This window comes from Ciconia boyciana, chromosome 1 (assembly GCF_034638445.1).
Source record: "Ciconia boyciana chromosome 1, ASM3463844v1, whole genome shotgun sequence".
Classification (NCBI taxonomy): Eukaryota; Metazoa; Chordata; class Aves; order Ciconiiformes; family Ciconiidae; genus Ciconia; species Ciconia boyciana.
The window spans coordinates 220,192,838-220,213,044 of record NC_132934.1 but is presented as its reverse complement, the minus strand read 5'-3'; the positions used below and the strand labels follow the sequence as shown (position 1 = coordinate 220,213,044).

At 74.1% G+C, this 20,207-nt stretch overlaps 2 protein-coding genes across 6 annotated transcripts; both read left to right on the top strand.

The window, feature by feature from the left end:
- The first annotated feature begins 399 nt into the window (after nt 1-399).
- LOC140651769 (FH2 domain-containing protein 1-like) lies at nt 400-5,196 on the top strand. The gene is made up of 11 exons (XM_072861706.1): nt 400-414; nt 1,333-1,503; nt 1,574-1,635; nt 2,130-2,232; nt 2,294-2,379; nt 2,468-2,568; nt 2,660-2,730; nt 2,819-2,926; nt 4,027-4,097; nt 4,232-4,508; nt 4,630-5,196. Exons 1-11 carry the CDS (start codon nt 400-402, stop codon nt 5,194-5,196), a joined length of 1,632 nt encoding a protein of 543 aa, XP_072717807.1.
- Nucleotides 5,197-9,180: 3,984 nt separating this feature from the next.
- TRIM3 (tripartite motif containing 3) lies at nt 9,181-17,045 on the top strand. Of its 5 annotated transcripts, none has more exons than XM_072851079.1 (12): nt 9,181-9,297; nt 9,877-10,039; nt 11,999-12,236; nt 12,781-12,932; nt 13,033-13,213; nt 13,608-14,256; nt 14,342-14,445; nt 14,519-14,686; nt 14,759-14,939; nt 15,547-15,617; nt 15,762-15,902; nt 16,281-17,045. In XM_072851079.1, the coding sequence occupies exons 2-12, from the start codon at nt 9,909-9,911 to the stop codon at nt 16,431-16,433; spliced, it is 2,169 nt and encodes a 722-aa protein (XP_072707180.1). In that variant the 5' UTR covers nt 9,181-9,297; nt 9,877-9,908; the 3' UTR covers nt 16,434-17,045. The 5 variants fall into 5 exon arrangements, with proteins under 5 accessions (XP_072707180.1, XP_072707177.1, XP_072707179.1 ...); XM_072851076.1 differs by having other exon boundaries at nt 9,182-9,297; nt 13,533-14,256; XM_072851078.1 differs by having other exon boundaries at nt 9,183-9,297; nt 13,533-14,256; nt 14,759-14,927.
- Nucleotides 17,046-20,207: the final 3,162 nt, after the last annotated feature.

Genomic DNA, 20,207 nt, shown 5'->3' with positions numbered 1-20,207 from the left:
CCCCCCACGGCCTTGAGCCAGGAGGGGCTGGGCAGGCAGCAGAGGTGCCCCGAGGGCAGGGCAGCCGGCGCTGCCCCGTGCTCACCCAGCCCGGCTGCAGGGGCTGTGCCCCCCCCCCCCGGCCGCCGGCCCCTGCCCGCTCTGCTCCCTCGGCCCCCTGCCCCCCCTGCGCACGGAGCTGGTGGGCAGAGGAGTGAGCGGTGACCGGCACTGCTTGGTCCTGCTTGTGCACGGCCTTACCCACGTTAGCGACCGTGCAGGAATGTGTCTCGGGGAGCTCAGGCCTCCCCCCCCACTCCGAGTCCTGCCTTGCCGTGGGAACGTGGCTGCCTGGGGCCAGCCGGCGACAAGAAGACAAGCCCCAAACCGGCCCGGGAACAGCCAGGGCCGCCCTGTGACATGGCCAGGCGTCAGGTTTAGACAATCGGCTGGTGCTTCAAAGAGCCCATCACAGCGGCGCGGCACCTTGCTGCGGGATGCCGGGGCTTGAAAAGGGAACTGGGCAAGTGCACAGGAGAAAATGCATTCGAGGTGCTGCAGACGCCCCTACCCCGGCTCAGAAGGGCGGGAGAGGACTCGGGGTAGACTCCTGCTCATCCTAGTCTTCCCTGGGCATCTGCTGCCGTTTGCCGACAGAGTCCCGGGGCGACGGGTCTTTGCTCTGATCCCCCGCAGCCGTTCTCACCTTCCCAAAGCATCGCCAGGAATCGGTACCCGGCTGCTGGGGCAATTCCGCTCCAGCCTGGGAAGCGAAGAGGGAAGACGCTGGGGAGTGACCCCAGGAGAGGGGGCTCGGCGGGGCTCGTTCCTCGGGGACGGACGGGACGTCTGACGCTCCCGGGGGTCTCGGCGCTGCCTGTCACCACAGTCTCGCTGGCAGCACCGGGGGCTCGGCCGGGCTTGGAGGGTCCCACGGGGCAGCCGCTGGCCGCGGGCGGGCACCTGCAGCGGGGCCGGGTTCCCCTTCCCCGGGTGCGGCTCCAGGCGGGTACTGCAGCCCCGAGGAAGGCACCGGGCTGGGCAGCGCCACTCCGGGGCCGGGCACCGGGCTGGGCACCCGGGGCTGGTTCCCCCCGGCTCCCCGGCTGCACCGCGGCCCCGGCGCTCCCCTCCGCCGCCAGCCCGGGGCGGGACGGGGCCGGGACCGGGGCGGGGCCGGGGCGGGCCGAGCAAAGCCGCAAAAGCCGCGGGGCGGCCGGAGCCCCCCGCCCAGTCCCGGCCCGGCCCGGCCCGGCCATGGGCTCCCCGCGCCGCCCCGCGCCGCCGCCGCCGCCGCCGCCCCCCCCGGGGCCGCCCCCCCCGGCGCTGCCCTCCCCGCCGGCGGCCGCGCAGGGCGGGCGGCTGCGGGCGCTGCACTGGGAGCCGGTGCCCGCGGCGCGGGTGCGCGGCCGCCGCTCGGTCTGGGCTCCGCGGGCCGCCCCGCCGCCGCTGGACCTGCCGCGCCTCCGGCTGCTCTTCCGAGAGCCCCGCGGGACCGCCGCGGGGCAGCGCCCGCCGCCCGCGGTGAGACGCCTCCCGGCCGGGGTCCCCCCGCGGTGCCCGGCCGCCCTGACCGCCCCGTGCCCCCCCCCAGGCCACGCTGCTGGACCCCAAGCGGAGCCTCGCCCTCGGCGTCTTCCTCAAGCAGGTCAAGCGGTGAGCGGAGCTGCCCCGGGACACCCCCCGGGGACACCCCCGCGGGACACTGTCCCACGCCCCCAGGGAGACAGCCACCCCCCCCCGGCAACCTGCACCCCCCGGGGGACTGACAGCCCGGGTCCCGCACACGAAGGGGTGGGGGGAGATACCCATGTCCCCCCTGGGTCCTGTCCATGGCGAGGCAGAATGAGACCTTGTCTCCGGGGGTCCCGGCGTGGGGGACATTGCGGGTACCTGCTCCCCCCCCGCCCCCCGCCGGGGTCCCGCCCACGGGTGGGGAACAGGGGCTCCTGCTGCCCTGTGCACCCAGGCACGGACGTGGGAGGGTCCCTGCCCCGCACCATGCCTGCTTCAAGGGGTCAGGTGGATGTCTGGCCCCCTGGGCGGGGGGGGTCTGTTGGCCGCCGGCGGGGGTGTTACCCCGTGGGAGGGCAGAGCGCTGCCCACGTGGCCGGGCCAGGGGGTCACCCGTGTCTGATGTGTCCCCCCAGGCCTGTCCGCCAGATCGTGCAGGACATCCAGGAGGGCGTCGGGGCACCCTACGGGGCAGAGAAGCTGCTGGAGCTCTCCCGGATGCTGCCTGGTGCCGCAGAGGTGAGGGCTGGGGTGGGGGGGAGCCCCGGCGGCCCCCCCCGACACCCCTCTCTGCCCGCAGGTGGCCCGGCTGCGCTCCTTCCCCGGCAGCCCCTGCCAGCTCGCCGACCCCGAGCTCTTCATGCTGCTGCTGACGGAGGTGCCTAGGTGGGAGCCGGGGGTCCCATGCACCGGTGGGGTCCCGTGCGCGGGGGAGTCCCGCGCCCCCACCCGCTCACCCCGCGCTTGCCCCCAGCTATGCCCAGCGCCTGGAGCTGCTGGTGCTGAAGGAGGACTTCTTCCCCCGGCTCAGCGCCCTGCGCGGCTCCATCCAGACCCTGACGGACGCCGCTGTCGGTGAGTGGCACCGTGGGGTGTGCCGGGATCGCGGGGGACACACACACACACGACCGTCCCTGCCCCCGCTCACCCCTCGGCCGTTCCCCAGAGCTGCTGGAATGTGAGGAGCTGCACACCATCCTCCACCTCATCCTGAGTGCCGGCAACCACCTGAACTCGGTGAGCCCGTGGCGTGGGGGGCCTGCCGCCCGCCCTCTGCTCCCCCCGGCGCAGTGGGGCCGTGGCAACTCCCCCGCTCTGCTCCAAGGGGGGCTACGCCGGCAGCGCTGCCGGCTTCCGCCTCGCCTCACTGCTGAAGCTGCCCGACACCAAGGCCAACGAGCCGGGCATGGACCTGCTGCACTTCGTGGCCATGGTGAGCACCGGTGGGGCTGTGGGGCATCTGGCCTCCTCGCACTGCTGGGGGCCGGGGCCGATTTACTGGGGGGGGGAGGGAAACTCGTTCTTGTCAGAGCGTTGGGTCTGTGCCTGGAGTGGGCTTTTTCCCTGATGGGGGTCCCAAACGGAAGGTGGTCCCTGTGCACCCCCTCGCTCCTCTCCCTGGCCCTCGGGGCTGCGCCAGACGTGGCTGCGATGGGCAGGGCCTCGTCCTGGTCCCCTGCCCAGCGTCCCCATGGCAGCACCCGCCGGCCCTGTGGCCTTTCTCTGGGCCGCGGCCGCCAGCCCGCACAGGGAGCGTGGCCCAGCCGAGCCGCGCTGCCCTGGGACGCGCCGGGCTCCGCGGCAGCTCCGCTGCCCACCCGCCGCTGAAGGCCCTGGGCCAGCCCGGCCACACGCGCCTGTTCCCTGCCACTGGCGTGCCACTGCCCGGCCATCCCCGGCTGCCTCCCACTGCCCGGCAGCCGCGGGGCGTGCAGCCAGAGTGGGGCTCGCCGGGGCGTCCCCACTCTTGCAGGCTGCGGGCACCTGCATGTCCCCGGGGAGACCCAGCTCCCTCCCCTGTCCCGTGCAAGGTCGCTGCCCGCGCCGCCCCGGCAGGGATGCGCCCGGCCTGCGTGCGGGGGAGGCTGTTTTTTTTTTCCCCGCAGACGAGCTCCGGTGCAGTTTTTCCCGTACTTGTCCCTGCTCTGCCCGGCGGCAGCTGCACTTCTGCCCGCGGAGAGCTGGCGCTGCCGCCTCCTCTCCCTCCTGCCCCTGGGCCCTGGCTCGTCCCTCCTCGGCCAGGTCTGGACGCTCCTGTCACCGCTGCCGTAGCGCCCCCCCCCCCCAGCCCCGTGTGCCTTCGAGGACGCTTTTGTCTTTCCTGGGCGTTCGGCTGCGGGTGTCGGTTCAAGTCACTCCCGCAGCGAGCTGGCAGCCCGTCTGCCCTGGGCTGGCCCCCAGCCCCGCCAGGCAGCAGGGAGCCGCCTCTGCCGTTCCCCCGAGCTCCGGCTCCGCCGTGCGGGCGGCTCTGCCGGGGCCCCGGGGACGCCCCGCGGTCCGGCGGGGGCTGCTGGCTGCCCCTCTCACCTGCAGGAGGCGGCCAGGGTGGAGAAGAGCCTGCTGGACTTCCCCGCCAAGCTGCAGCACGTCGGCCCGGCCTCGCGGTAAGGGCATCCCCGTGTCCCAGGGCCGAGCAGGGGGACCCTGCCCCGCGGGGAGGGGGTGGGAGCGGAGGGGCAGGAGGGGTCCCGGCTGCGCGGGCGGAGCGGAGCGGTGGGCGACCCACGCATCTCTGCAGGATCGAGGCGGCGGAGGTGGACGGGGAGCTGCGGCGGCTGGCGGGGCGGCTGGCGGGGGCGCGGGCGCTGGGCGCGGAGGCGCTGGGGCCGCAGCTGCGGCCGTTCCTGCGCGCGGCCGAGGAGGAGCTGCGCGGGGCGCGGGACGCGCTGGACCGGATGCACCGCGCCGCGGCCGCCGCGCTCGACTTCTTCTGCGAGGACGCGGCGCCCGGCGGGCTGCGGGAGCTGTGCGCCGTCCTGCACGGCTTCGCGGGCCGGCTCCTCGCCGCCGCGCAGGTAACCGGCCCCCGCGTGCCAACTCCCCCCCCCTCCCCGCCGCGCCCGGGGCCGGCGCCGGCCCGGCCTGCCCGTGCCCCCGGCCGGCCCCGACCCGCCCCGACCCGCCCCTGCCCCGCAGGAGAACCGGGTGCGGGAGCAGGCGCGGCGCCGGCGGCAGCAGCTGGAGCGGGAGCGGCTGAAGCGTCGCTCCGTCGCCACGTGCTCCACGCGGGACGCGGCCCCCCGCGCCGCAGGGCTGGACAGCGCCTTCCCCCGCACGCCCCAGCCCGGCCGGCACAGCCTCCGCTCCCCGTGCCCCCGCTCCGATCCCTGCCCGGCCGCCCCGGGCTGCGGCAGCCCCCGCCCGCCCCCAGCCCTGCAGGGCCCCGCCCGGCCGCCCGGAGCCCCCCCGGCCCCGCTGCGGCGGCACACGGCCCCGGCGCTGCCAGCCCTGCCCGAGGCGGGGGGCCGCGAGCAGCCCTTCCCGGGCGCCCCGGCCGGTGGGCAGGGGGGGCTTCCCGAGCCCGGCCTGCCCGAGCCGCCCCCCGCGGCCGCAGCCCCGGCCCCCGCCAGCCCCGCGCCCTCCTTCAGCCTGGCCGGCCTCTTCCAGCGGCGGGGGGCCCAGAGGGGGCCGGAGGGTTCTGCCCTGCTCGGCTTCCTCCGGCGCCTGGCGGGCGGGAAGGGGCGTGGGCCCCCCCCCAGCTGAGGGGCTGCCGGGCCGGGCTCCGGTTTTATCCTTCCCCGCATCCCTGCTCGCGTCTGGTTTGTTGTGATAATAAATGCTGAGGACCTCCCCGGCCTCCTGCTCCCGGCGCGGTGCCCACGCTCTGGGCCTGTCCCCCGCCCCACGCTGCCGGCGCACGAGGCCGTGGCGGCAGCCGGCTGCCTCCGGCGGGCACGGCATGGCGCAGTGCTGGCCCTGCTGCCCGGGGGCCCCGCGGCCGCAGCTCCCTGCCTGCCGCCTCCATGGTGCAGCTTCGTGGCTGCGCCGCAGCGCCTGGCACTGCTGCCACGACAGCCACGTGCACTGCCCTAGGGCTGGCCCGTGGCCGTGTCCCTGCCGAGCAGGCCCTCTGCTGGCCCTGTCACTGGGCCCTTTGTTGTCGGGCTGGTGCCGGCCAGCCGTGCCAGGCGGCGCGGAGGTGGGTGGTACAGGACGCCGTCCCATGCGGGAGCTGTGCCCGGGCTGGCCGCCTCCTGCCACCCCCTGCCCCGGCCCAACCACTCTGTGGGGCTGCTTGCGCCCTCCCGTCACCGTGGCCCGGCCGGCACTGGCACGGCCCCAGGACCTCGGTGCTGGTCCCTCCCGTCCTGGCAGCTGGTCCCAGGGGGCCATCGGGGGGGCCCCAATCCAGCCCGAAGCGTGACTTGGGAGGGGGAGCAGAGCTGGGGGGGGGGGGGGCCGCACCAGCCAGGGACCCTGGGAGTCTCTGGTCCAACCTCCTGCTGGAAGCAGGGGCAGCTGTGGGGTCAGACCAGGCTGCTCACAGCCTCATCCAGTAGCGTCTTGAAAACCTCCAAGGATGGAGGCTGCGTAGCCTCTCTCAGCAACCTGCTCCAATACTGGACGGTCCTCACAGGGAAAAAACTTTCCCCTGTATCCAGCCTGACGTTATCATCTCAGCCGATGCCTGCGGTCTCTTGTTCTCCTGTCGTGCACCACTGTGAAGAGCCTGGCTCCGTTTCCTTGATAAGCTCCCCATTGGTGTTGGCAGTTTGCTGTTAGGTCTGCAGCCCTCTCTCCTGAAGGCTGAGCAAGCCCCGGTCCCTCAGCCGCTCCTCACAGGGCAGGTGCTCCAGCCCCTGACCGGCTCAGTGGCCTCCCCTGAACTCGCTGCAGTTTGTCAAGGTCTTTCCTGTAGTGGGGGCCCAAAACTAGATGTGGTGTCTCGATGTGGTTTAGCAAGGGCTGAGTGGAGGGGAGGATAAGCCCTGCCCTTGACCTCCCGGCTGTGCCCCTGTTCACACAGGCCAGGGTGCTGCTGGGCTCTCCTTGCTGCCAGGGTGCACTGTGGCTCATGTCCTGCTCGCTGCCCACCCATACCCCTGGAGCTGCTTCCCCAGCCTGGTGGTCCCGGCCTGTGCTGCTGGTGCTTTGCTTCCCAGAGCAGGACTTGGCATTTGTCCTTGCTGAGTTCCATGCGGTTCCTGTCGGCCCATTCCTCCCGCCTGCCAGAGACCCTCGGGGTGCAGTCCTGCCCTCGAGCACATCAGCTGCTTCCCCCTCCCCAGGCTGGTGTCATTTGTAACCGTGACGAGCGTGCACTCTGTGCCTGCACTGGGTCATCGCTGAAGATGTTAAGCAGGAGAGGTCCCCGGGCTGGTCCCTGTGGTGCTCCACTTGTCACCTGCCTCCAGGCAGAGCACAGCTCATGAACCACCACCCTCTGAGCCCAACCCTCCAACCTGTTTTTTACCCACCCGGTTGTCCAGCCCTCCAAACCGTAACACCCTGCCTGGGATATGAGGATTGCGGGAGAAGGTGTCAAAAGCCTCCTTAGAGTCACGGCGGCCGTTGTCACCTGCGGCCATCACTCGCCACCACAGCCCGTGTCACTGCGCTGCGGAGGGCAGATGGGGCGGTCGGGGGTGACTTCAGCGTGGTCACCTCCCAGGGCCCAGCTCAGCCGCAGCCGTGGCTGCGGCGACGGTGCCGCGGTGTGGCCCTGCCAGATGGCGATGGCGTGAGGCGGGAATGCCGCTTGGCCGGTTCCTCCGCACGGCTGGGGACAGGTCACCCCAGGGCCACCACACCCGGCCACCCACGGGCAGCACCCGCTCGGGGACCCGGGGACCCCGCCGTGCACAGGCAGCCCTGCAGCATGGCTGCTCCTGCGCTTGCACGTGGGTGTGTGCACACCCCGGGGCCCCCACGCCTGCGGCGTCCCCACCCCGCCTGCCCCCGCCCGCCTCCCAGCACCTCTGCCGTGCCCGGCGCCCGGCAGCAGCGCAGGGCCCGGCCAGGCTCGGCCGCGGGGACACCGGGAAGGTCCCGCTGGACCCCTCCCTCCCTCCTGCCGCCCACCCGGGGCCTGCTGCCGCAGCGGGATGGCTCCCATGGGCAGGTGAGCCGGCGCGTGCCGGGGCGCGTGGCGCACGGGCCGGGGGCGGTGGCACCCCAGGGCCTGGCACCCTCACCCCCAGGGTCCCCGGGGCACCGCGCGCCCACCCGCGTCCCCCAAGGGCAGCAGAGCAGCAGGACACGCACACGCGTGCACACACGGTCCTGGGGCAGAGGCGCCGGGGTGCGCAGCCCGGCGAGGGAGCGCTCGGGGACAGGGCCGGGGACAGACACACGCGCTCGGGTGGGAGTGTGCGCCCAGGCACAGCGTGCGCACCCACACCCCCTATTGGCGTCGTGAGGGGGTGCTGCCCCCCCACGCCCCGCGGCCGGCTGCACCCCACCTTCAAGCCGCGAGTGGGCTCTGCCCCACCCGTGTCCGTGCCGGGGGGACACGCACGGCACACGGGCACCCCTCCCCACTTTGGGGTCCGCCGGCCAGGAGCCCCCCCACTTTGGGGGGGGGGGGGAGCGGGGCGGGATGCGGTTGCCGTGGCGACGGGCGGGTACCCCGGGGATGCGGGGAGGCGCGCCCGGAGCCCCCCCCCACTGCAGAGCCACAGCCCGGACCCGACCATTCGTGCGGAGGGGGGCTGGGTCCTGCTCTGCTCCCCACGACTCTCCCACGGGACCCCCCCCGCGGACCCCCCGCTCGGGGACGGCGACGCGTCGCTCCGCGACGCGTCGCCGTCCCCGAGCGGGGGGTCCGCGCGGCGGGTCCCGCGCAGTCCGCGGGGGCAGAAAGCGTGTGCCCCCCCTCCCCGCTCGCCGTGGTGCGGTCCGGTCTGGCAGCTGCCTTCCCTGCCCATCCCTGGCGCAGTCCCTGCCGCGCCGAGCCGGGCCGGGCCGAGGATGCGCGCTGCCGGCCCGCGGCGGGGGCCAGAGCGAGGAGGGGGCTGCGTGGGGGTGAGTGGGGCGAGGAGGGGTGGGGGCAGGCGTGGGGATGGGGATGGGGACGGGGTCGGCACGGGGGGAGGCGGGGATGCGGCTGGGGTTTGCACAGGTGGGGATGCGGACGGGGATGTCACGCGTGGGGACGGGGTGCCGCGCGTGGGGATGGTGTGGGGAAGAGGCCCGCCGTGCGGAGGGGCTGGCAGGGGATGGGGCGGGGAGGGAATGCGGTGGGATCGGCCCCGGTGGGTCCTGGGGGCGGGGGGAGGGGGCAGCGCCGGCCTGTCGCGAGTGGGAGGTAGCCTGGATGGGCTGGGGGACGGGGACGGGGGTGGGGGACAAGGACAAGGGGAGTGGGGGGACAGGGAGAGGAAGGATGGGGGACAGGGAGAAGGGGGCTGAGGACAGGAGGATGGGGGGACAGGGCTGGGGACGGGGGCGGTGGGGGCCTGGGGACAAGGACACGAGGCTGGGGGACAGCGACAGGCGGGGGAGCAGGGACGGGGGGACAGGGATAAGGAGGAATTGGGGGGCAGGAACGGGGGGGCAGGGACAAGGAGGAATTGGGGGGCAGGGACAGGCCGGGGGGGACAGGGACAAGGGGGGGCGGGACGCGGGGCCGGGCCGCGCCCGCAGCATCGCGGCGGGGACCCGCAGCCGGAGCGGCTCCCGGGCCCGGGCTGGTGCTGCCCCCGCCGCCCCGGTCCCCCCGCCGCGGCCCCGCCCCCCCCCCCCCCCGTTGCCCGGGGCCCCGGTCCCGGGGCGGGGGCGGCGCCGTCGGGGCGGGCGGTGCCGCACAATGGCGGCCGGGGCGGGGCCGGGCCGGGGCCTGGAGCGCGGGCCCGCCGCAGCGCCGTGAGCGGGGCCGGGGCCGGGGCCGGGACCGGGGCCGGGGCCGGCGTGGGGCAGCGCGATCGTGCGGCGGCCGGGCGGGGGCAGGGCCCCGCGGGGCGGCCGCGGCCTGTGGGGCGGGCGGGGCGTCCCCGTGGGGCGGGCGGGGGTGGGGGGCCGTCCCGGGGGTGCGCGGCGGGGCCGGGGGTGCGGGGGAGCCGCGGGAGGGCCCGGGACACGGGGGCGGGGGGATCAGCGGGGTCCGCGGGGCGGGGGTGCGTGGGGGCCGGCGGGGGCTTTGCGCGGGGTGCAGGGCTATGGGGCGAGGGTGCTGCGCGCCCCGGCGCTGGGGTGCGGGGCAGAGCTGCGGGTGGCGGAGGCGTGTGGGGCTGGGCTGGGCAGGCGTGGGGCTGGGCTGGGCCGTGGGGGAGCCCCCCTGCGTGCCCCAGAGCGTGGGGGGCCGAGGGCTGTGGGTGCCTCTGTGGGGCAGGCGGACTCCCGCGTGCCCAGCGTGTGGGGCAGGCATGGGGCGTGATCCTGCAGGGCTGGGGGTCGTGGGGTGCCGTGGGGCTGCCCCGGCCCCCTGACCGTCCCCGCCGGCAGGCTGAGCGCCGTGGGGCCGCGGGGACGCCGCCATGGCCAAGCGGGAGGCCAGCGCCAGCCCGGTGGTGCGGCAGATTGACAAACAGTTCCTGGTGTGCAGCATCTGCCTCGACCGCTACCGCAACCCCAAGGTGCTGCCCTGCCTGCACACCTTCTGCGAGAGGTGAGCCCTGGCCCCGCCGAGCCCTGTCTGCGCCCCCGGCCCCGCCGCGCCCCGTCTGCGCCCCATCTGCGCCCCTCGACCCACTGCAGCCTGCTGTGTTCCCTGGCCCCGCTGTGTCCCAGCTGTGCCCCCAGCCCCGCTGCACCCCACTGCATCCCCTTTGCGCCCTCAGGCCACGCTGCATCCCCAGTGCCTCCCTCCTGTGCCCCGCCGTGTCCCTGGCCGCTGCTACATCCTGACTGCATCCCTGCTGCATCCTTGCTGCATCCCCACTGCATCCCCACTGCGCCCCTGGGCCTTGCTGTGTCCTCACTGTGTCCCCGTCGCATCCCTGCTCTGCCTTGCTGCATCTCTGGGCCCCACTGCATCCTGACGGGGCCCCACGACATCCCCACCGTGCCCCTGGGCCTCCCTGCATCCCCGCTGCATCCCTGCTGCATCCCCACTGTGCCCCCAGCCCCGCTGCGTCCTGCTGTGCCTCGCTGCGTCCCACTGCATCCCCCAGCTTGCACCCCTCCGCTGCGCTCCGGGCCCCATTGTGCCCCCACACTGTGTCCCACTGCACCCCCCCGGCAGCCCCTCACACAGCTCCTGCAGGAGGAGAGCTGGGGTCCCCGCACCCCCTGGCATTCGCGCTGCACCCCTGCTGCGCTCCACTGCGCCTCGCCGCATCCCCCCCGTATCCCCTGCCTGTACCTCCTGCAGGAGACGATCTGGGGCTGCTGCACCCGCTGCACCCCAACTGCATCCCCACTGCACCCACACAGCACTGCACTGCATCCCCGCTGCATCCCCGCTGCTCCCCACTGCACCCCAACTGCATCCCCACTGCCCCCACGCAGCACTGCACTGCATCCCCGCTGTGACCCACTGCACCCCCGCTGCACCCCCACTGCACCCCACTGCAGGTTGCACCCCCACTGCATCCCCGGAGCATCCCCCAGACCTGCAGCGAGAGCAGAGCTGCCCTCCTCAGCCCACCCTCCCCACGCATCCCCTGACACCTGCCGTGGGGCAGCTGGAGCCCGCCTCTGCCCCCTCGGCCCCCCACTGCTGGTGGTGAGCCAGGGCCCTACGGCACCCCTGCGCCCCCCGCCCCTCCCCAGGGAGAGACCGGCCAAGCCCCCCTGCACCCCCAGGGGTGGGGAGCTGGGGCCCCCCTGCACCCCACAGACGCCCACCTGTGTGGGGGGCGGGACCCTGCTGCCCCGCGCCCCCCGCTTCTCCATGGGGGCTGTGCAGCCTGTCCCTGTGCCCCCGAGCCCCCACCCCGCTCGCCCCCATGGGCTGCAGCAGCCGGAGCTGATCCGGGGCTGGTGCCCACGGGCCTGAGGTGCATGAAGGTGCGTGGGGGTGTGTGTGAGTGCGTGGGGGGGCTGGGGGCACGGTGGGGGCTGGGCTGGGGCTGGGGGCTGCGGCCGCGGTCGTCATCAGTGGACGCTGTACTGATGTCTGCTCTCTCTGTGCCCCCCAGAGACCCCTCGCCCCCCACTGCCCTCTCCCCCAGAGCCTCCCTCGCCCCGGATCTGCCCCAGCCCCTTCCCCAGCCCAGCCCCACCTGGTCTCTCCCCTCCTGTCCGTCTGTCTGTCCATGCCTCAGGGCTCTGGCAGCGGCTCCCCTCCTGTCCATCTGTCCTGCCGTCTGTCTGCCCCTCCGGCCCCCGCCCTCGCTCCTGCACCCCGGCGTGCTGCAGTGTAGCCCTCCTGTCCATCCGGGCGTCCCGCTGTCTGTCTGTCCTGCCAGTCCTATCCCTCTGCTCCTGCCCTACGCACCCTGATGCGCTGCCCTCCTGTCTGTCTGTCTGTCCCACTGTCCGCCTGCCCCTCCAGCCCCGTCCCTCTGCTCCTGTCCCGCGCACCCCGGCCCCCCGTCCGTCCGTCCGTCCGTCTGTCCCCGTCCCTCCCCGCTGCCCTGCTGTGCGCGGGTCCTGACCCTCTGGTTGTCCCCGTTCGCCCCAGGTGTCTCCAGAACTATATCCCGCCCCAGAGCCTGACCCTCTCCTGCCCCGTCTGCCGCCAGACCTCCATCCTGCCCGAGCGCGGCGTTGCTGCCCTGCAGAACAACTTCTTCATCACCAACCTGATGGAGGTGCTGCAGCGGGACCCTGAGAGCTGCGGCCCCCACCCCGGCCGCGGCCTGGACCCCGTCAGCGCCGTCACCGGCCAGCCCCTCTCCTGCCCCAACCACGAGGGCAAGGTGGGTTGCCCCAGTGGGTGGGGGGCTGCAGGTGTCCAGGGAGGCTGCAGGGGCTGGGTGGGTCCAGGGGGGGCTGCAGGGGTCTGGGGAGGGGCTGCAGGGGTCCAGGGAGGATGCAGGGGCTGGGGAGGGTCGGGGGGCTGCAGGGGGCTGGGGAGGGGCTGCAGGGGTCCAGGGAGGATGCAGGGGCTGGGGAGGGTCCGGGGGGCTGCAGGGGTCTGGGGTGGGTCCGGGGGGCTGCAGGGGTCTGGGGAGGATGCAGGGGCTGGGGAGGGTCTGGGGGGGGCTGCAGGGATCTGGGGAAGGCTGCAGGGGCTGGGGAGGGTCCAGGGGGGCTGCAGGGGTCTGGGGAGGCTGCAGGGGTCTGGGGAGGGTCCGGGGCGGCTGCAGGGGTCTGGGGAGGCTGCAGGGATCTGGGGGAGCTGCAAGGGCTGGGTGGGTCTAGGGGGGGCTGCAGGGGTCCAGGGAGGGTCCGGGGGGGCTGGGGAGGGGCTGCAGGGGGCTGGGGGGGCCGTCACAGGCAGCCCTGAGTGCCCGTGCGCAGGTGATGGAGTTTTACTGCGAGCCGTGCGAGACGGCCATGTGCCGCGAGTGCACGGAGGGCGAGCACCGGGAGCACGTCACCGTGCCGCTGCGTGACGTGGTGGAGCAGCACAAGGCGGCCCTGCAGCAGCAGCTGGACGCCGTCAGGAGCAGGTATGGGGATGGGGGGCCGGGGGGGGCCGGGGGGCCGGGGCTCTGCTGGGTGTCTCCTCCAGCGGTGCCTGCCCCGCGCCCAGCGCCGGCTCCTCCGCAGGCTCCCGCAGCTGGCAGCAGCCATCGGGCTGGTGTCGGAGATCAGCCAGCAGCTGGTGGAGCGCAAGAACGAGGCGGTGTCGGAGATCGGCAGCACCTTCGAGGAGCTGGAGGCAGCGCTGAGGCAGCGCAAGGGGCTGCTGGTGCGGGACCTGGAGGCCACCTGCGGGGCCAAGCAGAAGGTAACGGCCCTGCACCGCTGTGCCGCCATGTGCCCGCACTGCTGTTCTCCGCGCCACCGTGCCCCCACGCCGGCTTCCCTCCCCTGTGCCTGCCCACTGCCCCTGCCCGGCTCTTCCTGAAAAGGGTGAACAGCCCTGGCCGTGCCAACGGCGCCAGCCAGCCCTGCCGGTGCGGGCAGCCGGGCTCCGGGCAGCCCACCCTCCGGGCAGCCAGGCTCCAGGCACCGTGCCACGGGGGCCGGCCGGAGCCGTGGCCGGGGTCCGGGTGCCGGTGGGGGTCCCGGCCCGGCGGTGAGGGTGACCTGCCCCGTCCCGGCAGGTGCTGCAGGCGCAGCTGGACGCCCTGCGCCAGGGCCAGGAGAGCATCCTCAGCAGCTGCGCCTTCACCGAGCAGGCGCTGCACCACGGCACCGCCACCGAGGTGCTGCTGGTGAAGAAGCAGATGAGCGAGCGGCTGAGCGAGCTGGCCAGCCAGGAGTTCCCCGAGCACCCCCACGAGAACGCCCAGCTTGACTACGTGGTGGAGACCGAGGGCGTCCGCAAGTCCATCCTCAACCTAGGCGTGCTGATCACCACCAGCGCCACGGCCCACAAGACGGTGGCCACGGGCGAGGGGCTGCGGCACGCTGTGGTGGGGCAGCCCTCCTCGCTCAGCGTCACCACCAAGGACAAGGACGGGGAGCTGGTGCGCAGCGGCAGCGCCAGCCTGCGCTTCCAGGTGACGGCGCCGGACGGCGGTGCGGCCGAGGCGGAGGTGCAGGACAACAAGAACGGCACCTACGAGCTGCTCTACACCCCCCGCGCCGAGGGCGACTTCCTCCTCTCCATCCTGCTCTACGGGCAGCCCATCCGCGGCAGCCCCTTCCGCGTCCGCGCCGTCAAGGCATCCGACGTACCCCCCTCTCCCGACGACGTCAAGCGCCGCGTCAAGTCGCCCAGCAGCGGGCACATTCGGCAGAAGGCCGTCCGGCGCCCGTCCAGCATGTACAGCAGTGGCAAGAAGAAGGAGAACCCCATCGAGGATGAGCTCATCTTCCGCGTGGGTGAGTGGCGGGCGTGGGGCGGCAGGGGCTCCCTGGGGCTCCCCAGGACAGACAGGCTCCCCCTGACCCCCCCTCTCCACCGCAGGAAGCCGTGGCCGGGAGAAGGGGGAGTTCACCAACCTCCAGGGCATCTCCACCTCCAGCAGCGGCCGCATCGTGGTGGCCGACAGCAATAACCAGTGCGTGCAGGTAGGACAGCGGCCCCATCCCCGGCCCTGGCCCATCCCTCCGGCCCGGCTGACCCCCCCACTGCCTCCTCCAGGTGTTTTCCAACGAGGGGCAGTTCCGGCTGCGGTTCGGGGTGCGGGGCCGCTCCCCCGGCCAGCTCCAGCGCCCGACCGGCGTCACCGTGGACATGAACGGGGACATCATCATCGCGGACTACGACAACCGCTGGGTCAGCATCTTCTCCCCCGAGGGCAAGTTCAAGGTGAGGGGGCAGCAGCCGGGCGGGGGGGCCGCGGCTCCGCACCCGGCCCTGACCGCCCCTCCCCGGCCGCAGACCAAGATCGGGGCTGGGCGGCTGATGGGCCCCAAGGGCGTCGCTGTGGACCGCAACGGCCACATCATCGTGGTGGACAACAAGGCCTGCTGCGTCTTCATCTTCCAGTCCAATGGCAAGCTCGTCACCAAGTTTGGGAGCCGCGGCACGGCCGAGCGGCAGTTTGCAGGTACACTTGATGGTAATACACCGACTGGCAAGTCCCCTCTTCCTTACTGCATGCCTTTGGCTTCCCACTGCGCCGGGGCCGGGCCGGGACGGTGAGTACCGCACGCCTCGCTGACGGCGGCTGGCGCCCAGCCGGCATCGCCTGGGGCTGCCCTGGGGCTGGGGCTGGGGCTCCGGGTTGGGGTCCTGGGCTCTGGTTCTACTTCTGGGCTCGGGTTTTGGTTCTGGTTCTAGTGTTGGGTTCTAGGCTGGGACTCTGGGCTCTGGCTGTAGGTTTGGGTTCTGGGCTTGGGTTCTAGGTTCTGGGTTCTGGTTCTGGCTGTGGGCTCTGTCCCCGTGGGTTGGGGCTCTGGGGTCTCCGTCCATCCTCAGTGCTGGTCCCCCCATGGGGCCGGGTGCCCCCTCCAGCCGCGGGGGGCCGGGCACCGCCTGTGCTAACCCCCTTGTGCTGGCCTCACCGGCTGCTCGCACGGCACTAACCACATTAACCGGGCACCGGGGCCGGGCCGCCCTCTCCCTGGTGCGGGACCGAGGGGTGTCCCCCTGTCCCCACCGCTCTGGCGCTGTGCCAGCCTGGGCCCCCCGTCCCCGTCCGGGGCTGAGCCCCCTCCCCTCCCCAGGGCCCCACTTCGTGGCGGTCAACAACAAGAATGAGATCGTGGTGACTGACTTCCACAACCACTCGGTGAAGGTGAGTGCCGCTGCGGCAGGCGGTGGGTGGCCACAGCGTCCCCGGCGCTGTCCGTCCCCACGCCCTCCCTGCGCTCCCTGGGGCTGCCCGCGCTGGCGCCGGTGCCGCGTGCCAGGACAGCCCACCGTGACCCGCTGTCCCCAGGTGTACAATGCAGACGGCGAGTTCCTCTTCAAGTTCGGGTCTCACGGGGAGGGGAACGGGCAGTTCAACGCCCCCACGGGCGTGGCCGTCGACGCCAATGGCAACATCATCGTGGCTGACTGGGGCAACAGCCGCATCCAGGTACCACCACCGGCTCCGCAGCCCCGCGCTGCCCTGGCGAGGGCCAGTCCTGCAGCCCGGGGGGCCCCTCTGCCCCCCATGCTCCCCAGCCCCGGGGGTGCCAGGCCAGCACCATCCGTCCCCAGCCCATTCCTGTCCCCGTCCCCATTCCGTCCCCATCCCCATCCCGCTGCAGGCAGGGTCCTGCAGGCCGGGGACCGGGGCTTGCGGCCCAAGTGCTGAACCGCGTGCAGGGCAAGGGGGGGCTCGGCAGGGCGGGGACGAGGTCCCAGCACCCCGGGGGCCATCGGGGCAGGGGGCTCCCTGGGGCGGCGGGGTGCCTGGGCAGCAGCGGCAGCAGGGACACTGGGGACAGTGTGCCTCTGCCCATCCCCGCAGGTCTTCGACAGCTCGGGCTCCTTCCTCTCCTACATCAACACGGCTGCCGACCCCCTGTATGGGCCACAGGGCCTGGCCCTCACCTCCGACGGACACGTGGTGGTGGCCGACTCCGGCAACCATTGCTTCAAGGCCTATCGCTACCTGCAGTAGCCGCCACGGGGATGGGGACGGGAACGGGGATGCTGCCGGTGCCGCACCAGGATGGTGCCCACGGGCCCCCCGGGAGAGCGCCCGCAGCGGGGTGCCCCGAGCGACGGCTGCCCCACAGCCATCGCTGCCCCACAGCCATCGCAGCCCCACAGCCATCGCTGCCCCCCCGAGCGCCGCCCCGGCCTTCATGTGCACTTTATCCCAGGGGCAGCCGGGCCTGGAGCGGGGGCGAGGACGGGTCTGGCTGGGGTGGGGGCTGCCTGGGGGGCTGTGGCCATGCCCTTCCTCCTGCCCCGTGGCAGGGCCGGCAGCCCCACTGCCCCTGCTGCCAGGGGTCCCGAAGGCGCATGGGGGCGTGTGGGGCGGGGGAGCCCCCGGGCAGGGCTGGGGGACGCGTGTGCTGCTCGGGGCTGTGGGGCGGCCGGTCCCGGAGCCCCGCGCCCCACAGGGGCTGCCTCCTGCCGGCCCTGCTCCCCCGGGCACTGCGGCCTTGCTCCCCCGGCTCGAGCCCTGGCCATGGCACGACCGCGCGTGCCTGCCTGCCCCACGGCGGGGCTGTGTGGGGCTGCTGCCGCACGCTGACAAACTGTATGTACAAAATAAAGTATTCTGGAAGTACCCTGCCCCCGGCACTGCCAGCCTCGCGGCGGGGGGGGGCGGGGGGGCAGGCAGCGGTGCCTGTGGGAGCAGGGGCAGCTCCCACCCCGTGTACCCACGTCATGGCTGTGGCACCACCTTCACGGGAGGGGTCCCTGGGGCGAAGCCTCGCTGGGTGGGGTGGTGGGAGCCCCTGTCCCAGGGGCTGGGGGTGGTGGACAGGGTCCCAGCACAGACAGCAGGGGAGGTGGGGGTTGAGCCGGGCTGGGTGCTGCTGATGCACTGCCGGAGACCCCCGGGCACATCACGGGACAGTGGGACCCCCATGCCGTGGTGGGACCCCCAGGCCACAGCAGGACCCCCGGGCTGCAGTGGGACCCCCAGACCATGGCAGGAGCCCCAGGCCACAGCAGGAGCCCTGGGCCATGGCAGGACCCCGAGGCCACGGCAGGACCCCCATGCCGTGGTGGGACCCCCAGGCCACAGCAGGACCCCCGGGCTGCAGTGGGACCCCCAGGCCATGGCAGGAGCCCCAGGCCACAGCAGGAGCCCTGGGCCATGGCAGGACCCCCAGGCCACGGCAGGACCCCCATGCTGTGATGGGACCCCCAGGCCATGGCAGGACCCCCATGCCATGGTGGGACCCCTAGGCCACAGCAGGACTCCCAGGCCATGGCAGGAGCCCCATGCTGTGGTGGGACCCCCGGGCCATGGCAGGACCCCCATGCCATGGTGGGACCCCCAGGCCATGGCAGGACCCCCAGGCCGTGGTGGGACCCCCAGGCCACAGCAGGACTCCCAGGCCGTGGTGGGACCCCCAGGCCACGGCAGGACTCCCAGGCCATGGCAGGACCCCCATGCCGTGGTGGGACCCCCGGGCCACGGCAGGACCCCCAGGCCATGGCGGGACCCCCGGGCCACGGCAGGACCCCCATGCCATGGTGGGACCCCCAGGCCATGGCAGGACCCCCATGCCGTGGTGGGACCCCCAGGCCACAGCAGGACTCCCAGGCCGTGGTGGGACCCCCAGGCCACGGCAGGACTCCCAGGCCATGGCAGGACCCCCATGCCGTGGTGGGACCCCGGGCCACGGCAGGACCCCCAGGCCATGGCGGGACCCCGGGCCACGGCAGGACCCCCATGCCATGGTGGGACCCCCAGGCCATGGCAGGACCCCCATGCCGTGGTGGGACCCCCAGGCCACAGCAGGACTCCCAGGCCATGGCAGGACCCCCATGCCGTGGTGGGACCCCCAGGCCACGGCAGGACTCCCAGGCCATGGCAGGACCCCCATGCCGTGGTGGGACCCCCAGGCCACAGCAGGACTCCCAGGCCATGGCAGGACCCCCAGGCCACAGCAGGAGCCCTGGGCCATGGCAGGACCCCCATGCCATGGTGGGACCCCCAGGCCACAGCAGGACTCCCAGGCCATGGCAGGAGCCCCAGGCCACAGCAGGAGCCCTGGGCCATGGCAGGACCCCCAGGCCACGGCAGGACCCCCATGCCGTGGTGGGACCCCCAGGCCACAGCAGGACTCCCAGGCCATGGCAGGAGCCCCAGGCCACAGCAGGAGCCCTGGGCCATGGCAGGACCCCCAGGCCACGGCAGGACCCCCATGCCGTGGTGGGACCCCCAGGCCACAGCAGGACTCCCAGGCCATGGCAGGAGCCCCAGGCCACAGCAGGAGCCCTGGGCCATGGCAGGACCCCCAGGCCACGGCAGGACCCCCATGCCGTGGTGGGACCCCCAGGCCACAGCAGGACTCCCAGGCCATGGCAGGAGCCCCAGGCCACAGCAGGAGCCCTGGGCCATGGCAGGACCCCCAGGCCACGGCAGGACCCCCATGCCGTGGTGGGACCCCCAGGCCACAGCAGGACTCCCAGGCCATGGCAGGAGCCCCAGGCCACAGCAGGAGCCCTGGGCCATGGCAGGACCCCCAGGCCACGGCAGGACCCCCATGCCGTGGTGGGACCCCCAGGCCACAGCAGGACTCCCAGGCCATGGCAGGACCCCCATGCTGTGGCGGGACCCCCGGGCCACGGCAGATGCCGGCAGCGCCAGGCAGAGCGGGGACAGGCGCAGCGCCCGCAGGTCCCCGGCACCGCTGGGCGCCTGCCCGGGGCAGCCTCCCGCTGGCACTGACCCGTGGCGCAGGGACGGGGTCGGACCGGTCCGTACTGGGAGCAGGGCCTGGGTCAGGCCGGTCCGTACTGGCCCCGGGAGCGGTGGGGTCTGCGCTCAGCCCAGGACGTGCACCCCACGGGGGCTGCCCCCCCGGTCTATGGGGCACGTAACTGCTGGATGCGGACCCCACGTATGTCTGTGCCCCCCCGCGACGTGCAGCCCATGTGGGGCAGCACCCTGCCCCAGCTGGTGTTGCCGGCTGCCCCAGGCTCGGAGCCAGGCTGGCTGCCCGTCCCTGCCTGTCCCGCCCCTGCGCATCCCTACCCGCCCCTGCCCGTCCCGTCCCTGCCCGCCCCTGCCCGTCCCATGCCTGCCCGCCCCTGCCCGCCCCGTCCCGTCCCTGCCCGCCCCTACCCGCCCCTGCCCGTCCCGTGCCTGCCCGCCCCTGCCCGCCCCGTCCCGTCCCTACCCGCCCCTACCCGCCCCGTCCCTGCCCGTCCCGTCCCTGCCCGCCCCGTCCCGTCCCTGCCCGTCCCGTCCCTGCCCGCCCCTACCCGCCCCTGCCCGTCCCGTCCCTGCCCGCCCCGTCCCGTCCCTGCCCGTCCCGTCCCTGCCCGCCCCTGCCCGTCCCTGCCCGTCCCGTCCCGTCCCGTCCCGCCCGCGGGCTGGCGGCCAGAGCAAACATGCACAGCGGGGCCAAGCCCCTTCCCAGCACGGGGCTGGCGGGGGCCTGCTGGGAAGGGGCTGGGACGGAGCCAGCCCCGCCCGCTGCACCCCCGACCCCCAGGCGCCCTGCTGGGGGGAGCCCCCTCCCCAGCCCCGCCACACGGGGGTCTGAGCCCCAGGAGAGGCTGGGCCCCGTCCCCTTCCCTGCCACATCGTGGGCTGCGCCCCGTCGGGGCAGAGCCCATCCGAGCCAGACCCTCACCCCGTCCCTGCCCCGCGGGGCTCCGGGCCCCGTCCCCAGCCCTGCTGTGGTGGGATCTGAGCCCCAGGAGGGGCTGGGCCCCGTTGGAGAAAGACCCCCGCCCTGCCCCTGCTGTGTCAGGGTCT

Coding starts and splice junctions, on each gene's coding strand:
- LOC140651769 (XM_072861706.1), top strand. Junction 1,504..1,573: donor GGCAGCGCCCGCCGCCCGCG/GTGAGACGCCTC, acceptor GCCCCCCCCCAG/GCCACGCTGCTGGACCCCAA. Junction 1,636..2,129: donor TTCCTCAAGCAGGTCAAGCG/GTGAGCGGAGCT, acceptor GTGTCCCCCCAG/GCCTGTCCGCCAGATCGTGC.
- TRIM3 (XM_072851076.1), top strand. CDS start 9,909: ATGGCCAAGCGGGAGGCCAGCGCCAGCCCGGTGGTGCGGCAGATTGAC. Junction 13,214..13,532: donor CCTGCGGGGCCAAGCAGAAG/GTAACGGCCCTG, acceptor CCGTCCCGGCAG/GTGCTGCAGGCGCAGCTGGA. Junction 14,687..14,758: donor CCCCCGAGGGCAAGTTCAAG/GTGAGGGGGCAG, acceptor CCCCGGCCGCAG/ACCAAGATCGGGGCTGGGCG.